At 30.7% G+C, this 5,000-nt stretch overlaps 1 protein-coding gene across 1 annotated transcript in view; it reads right to left on the minus strand.

The window, feature by feature from the left end:
• Window positions 1–4,751: 4,751 nt before the first annotated feature.
• LOC119581068 (putative phosphatidate phosphatase) overlaps window positions 4,752–5,000 on the minus strand; it is a gene marked incomplete at its 3' end in the record, with an annotated part of 16,211 nt that continues 15,962 nt past the window's right edge. The window contains 1 exon segment of the mRNA XM_037929379.1: window positions 4,752–4,903. Coding sequence (XP_037785307.1) covers window positions 4,752–4,903 — 152 coding nt within the window.

Here is a 5,000-nt window from a genome sequence, read left to right on the forward strand (position 1 = left end):
AATTTTAAAAAAATTTAAAAATTTTTTAAATTTAATTTTTAAAATTTTTTTTTTTTTTATAAAAAAAAATTTTATATTTTAATAAAAATTTTAATTATATAATATATATATATATATAATATATATATAAAAATAATAATAGAAAAATATTAAAATAATATAAAATATATAAAATTTTTATATTAAATTTTATAATATATTTATATAAAAAATAATAAAAATATATATTTATAAAATATATATATATATATATATATATTATATTTATTAATATATAATTATATATATATATTATATATATAATATAAAAATATTATATATATAATATTATTATAAAATTAAAAAATTACTTAAATAACTAAAAATAATAAAAAAATTATAAATTTTAAACCATATATAAATTTTTTCAAAATTTAAAAATTATTTTATTTTCAAAAACCACATTTTTTAAAATTTTTGGAAAATTAACCAAGGGAATTTTAAAAAATTTATAAACATAATTTTGTAATTCCAATTTTTTAAATATAAATTCAAAAATTATCATTATTTTCCAAAAAAAAAAAAAAAAAAAAAAAAAAAAAAAAAAAAAAAAAAAATAAATAAAATATTTTAAAAAATTTGCTAAAAAAAGAAACAGGACCGAAATTCAAAAAAAGCCCGCGATAATCGCTGTGCATTTTGATAAGCTTTAAATTGATACCAACAAAATTTGGATCGAATAAAAACTGTGAAACGAGGGCGGTACGGGAGCTTTTTATTTTTATTTTTGAGAAAAATCCAGTTGAAAATTGTGAATATTTCTGTTAATTTTCTGTCAGTATCCTTTAATAGAATTTTATGAACTGATTACTAAAGAAAGTCCATTAATTTTCCTCTAAAATAATGTAAAAAGTGAAAATATGTTAATTGGGTCTCGAGTTATGACGAAAATGACATGGGTACCCCCTTAAAAAATTAGGAAAATCGTAAGGTTGGTTACCTAACCTGGCCATAGACGTTGCTACTGGTGGTCTCACACCACTTGTATTAGTGTTTTCATGCATGTACATGTGTTTACATATGAAAACATGCTTGTTGGATGTACATGTACCCATGTGTACACATGTGTACTGGTGTGTGTAAATATGAGTGTATGTGTATGCAGACATGTGCATGTGTGTCTAAATGTGTATTTATATATACATGTGTACATATGTACATTTATGTGCACATTCTTCTAAGAAGTTGGCCAGGTAACACAGAAGTTCATATGGTGTGTGTGTGTGTTTGAATGTCTACACGTGTGTACATATATGTGAACAGTTATGTATTGTATGTGTACATATATATACATGTGTATGCATACATGTACGCATGTACGTTTGCATTCGCGTATGTTTTAGTAGGCCTATTATATATAGCCCTTGTTTGACAGCCTAATTTTTCGCTAATAATCGGATGGGTAATTCTCCATTCGTATACGTATTCGAAAATGGTTATAACTCATTTTCGACCTCTGCAGCCCGACCCCCCCCCCCTCATGCGGGACGGTCCCCTTAAACTATATCATATGTGGCTAAAGGAAAGCTGACTTAAAAGAAAATTTTTAAAGAAATGATTAGAGTGAGGCAATTGGCAATTTTTTTTTTTTTTTCTATAAACTTTGTTTGATCTGAAAAATGATGAATGTTTATATGAACATGAATATAACGATATTTGTGAAAAGTTATTCTACATACATACGCTTTTCATTTTTAAATTTCAAGTAGCACTGAATGACACCAGGTACAAGACCAAATAAAAAGACTTGCCAGGAAATTATGTAAACATCGATAAGATCCAAAGTGATATCAGGCAATAATGAATTTGGACAATTAGAATTTTACTTTAGACGGACATTAAAAAGTGCAACCTCAGATACTGAAGTAAATGAAAAAATTAAAAAAATTAAAAATAATAAAAAATAAAAAAAATAAAAATAAATAAATAAATAAATAATAGTGAAAGAACTAGCCTGACTTCAAACAGTAATAAAGTAACTTTAGACATTAAATATTACACCTCTGAGAGAAACAAGTGTGGAAAAAATATTTTAGAAAACTAAAAAGAATTGCTTAAAAAAGGATTTGGATAATGCTTGTGGAGGTAAATTTGGATAAGAATGAAGTGTCATTACCCTACTTTAGAAAAAAAAAAAAACACTCCAGGAGATGAATGAGCACAAGGATTTTTGAATAGGCATAAAAATGTCTTGACAAGACGTATGTTTCAAAATATAAAGGTAGAAGTGCTGGACTAACAGAAACCAAGAAATATCCTGGAACATGTGCTCAAAGGAACATACTAAACTACATTACTAATATTTAATCGCAAAGATTTTTAGTGATAGTGTTGAAAAGGATACAATTAAGAATTTACTATGGACATAAAATTTAGGATGATCTGTGATGCAGATATCAACTTGTGGCCTAAAATAATGTTTTGCTTAGTTGTGATATATTTTTTGTCTTTTTACAATTGTTAACCCATAATTGACGGGTAGCATTCATAGTGGCCTGGGCCTAGGTAAGGTAAAGTTAAAAGAAAAGACCCGTTGCCGGGGGGGAAAGAAGGTGCTCCATAGTTGATCATTATTCGGTCTATAGTCCGAATAAAATAAGCAGTGTGTGGCATCATGGAGTTGAAATTGTCGATTTGTTGCATTTTTTTGTTTGTTGCATGGTAAAAATGAGAAAGTGTTAGAACCGACTTAATCACACTTTCACTGGCAATAAAATAATCTTTTGCCGTGATTGTAACAAAAAAAAACTCATGGCATGTCCATGCATACATACTCTATGGCATGTGCGTACGTGCCCCCGGCAGATGGTCCCGCCATGCCATGGCATGTACGTACATGCCACCCGTCGGCAATGGGTTAAACATCCTGAGTGAACAGTGATTCTGTAAGTACAAATGATACCCTATTATATGTTTTTTTTCCAAAGTGATATAATACTTAGGACAGTATTGTGCAGTCGTTATTGAAAGATAATGATTTTTACCACATTACTTTCTTTGACCCATTAACTGTGATATCAATAATTGGCTAGTGGTCAGTAATATGGGTTGTTGGCATGCATTGGCAGTTTTCCCCATTGCCTGGCTCATTTGATACTTGTTGTACACCATTAGATATCTAATAGTTTATAGTTGTATTTTATAAACAAAATTTAAAAAGTGAAGATTTCCCCTTACTTTAAGTGCCTGTATCTAATAGTAACACCATATAAATGATGTTGCTACTATCAGAGAAAGATGGGCTCCCACTGATAAGCCCACCAGAGCAGGGTCTGTCCTGATGCAGTGCCATCCACAACTCAGCCCACCACAGCCATTGAATATCATGCCATCTGTGCCCAGAGGGGTTAATGAAGGTTTGAATTGCAATGATAGATTGTGGGCAGTATGATGTGATCATTATATATCAGAATTGTATTGTACTGTGCACATACCCCTGCACATGAACCATGAGTATCATAACTGTGAGCTCTAAAAGTAAAGTCTATGCATTTCATAAAAAAAAAACTATCAAATCAAATTTTTATGTTATTAACATTACATGGTAAAAAATTATATTTTATATAGTCACTTGCACATTAAATGTCCTAGTCAACTTTGACATGTTGCAATTTTTCCCAATATAAAAAAGAAAAGAAAAGAAAAATCCCCAAGTGTCCGAAGTATACATGGAGTGCTCATAATTGGCAGGAAACTCAGTCTACACATGATTAAAATTAAACATATTTGGGTGTATGAAACTGGAAATATCACTCTCCCAGTGTAAATACCCACACAGTTATTAAAAATAAACTTTAAAATTGTCAGAAGTAAGATGAGTTTACAGTTTACAGTTCATTCACCATATACAAACATTCTTAAAAGATATAATACAAAGTATACAAAATATATACATCAGTCATAAATCTTAAGTACTTGCTGCAACTTACAGGAAAAGAGTGAAAACAATTTTTCATTGTATTTTGATCAAGAAATATTGAAAACAGCCAAAGGACATAATTATCAACAAAGCTTATGATGCATACTCCATGATAAAATCTATACCTTTGACATTTTAAAAATTCTTTCCTTAAGTGTTATAATACCATAATTACAGGCATTCTATAATAGTTACAATCAATAACTTCTCCACTAAATAAGAAACACCTTTCTTATTTAATAATTCACTAAAGCTTACTATTAACATTTTATGAATACTACAAAAAAAAGGAATTATGAGATTCCTTGTCCTAAACAAACTCATTCTTTGATATCTAAAACTATAATTGGCTTGGAAATAGTTACAAATGCTTTATTCCTAACTTACTCACAACAAGACGGATTTTCAGCATATAAACATCTGGCTGTTCTAAAAACATGAGCTAACTTTCATTGCATTCATGCCCAAACCACTAATTCTTGTAATTTTATGTACATCCATTGACTTTTTGTGCTTTTAATGTTGTGCATCAATCAACTTTCCACAATTTTCACCTTATGCATCCACAAAATTTTCAAGATTTTATTTTTTGTGCATACACTACCTTCTTTTTCTTCCTTTTTCATCAATAACAAAACTACATCAATCTGAAACATGCAATTGTTTTTTCCTCTAACAGGAGAAGCAGATGTGTTGGTTGAGTGACGTGCAGAGGCAGGCTCAACACTGGAAGGACAGGGTGAGGGTGGGAAGGATAGAGGAGTGGGCATGGCAGGAGAACCCACCAACTTACCGATATGGCAGGCAGGAATGTGCCCACCACATAGAGCACAAAGGTGCTCACAGTCGAGTCCTTATAAGGGTAACGCAGGCTTTCGTCATCGCAGTTAAACCCACGTTCATATGGCTTGCCCAACAGAAAGAACAGAAGGATAGGGATGGCCACTGGAAAACAAGAGGGACAGAGGGGACAAAAAATGAGTGAGGCAGCGCAACATTCGTCAGGTCCGCAGCATGCATGGCAGCCCCCACCCCCCCTGTT

Source organism: Penaeus monodon, chromosome 14 (genome assembly GCF_015228065.2).
Source record: "Penaeus monodon isolate SGIC_2016 chromosome 14, NSTDA_Pmon_1, whole genome shotgun sequence".
Classification (NCBI taxonomy): Eukaryota; Metazoa; Arthropoda; class Malacostraca; order Decapoda; family Penaeidae; genus Penaeus; species Penaeus monodon.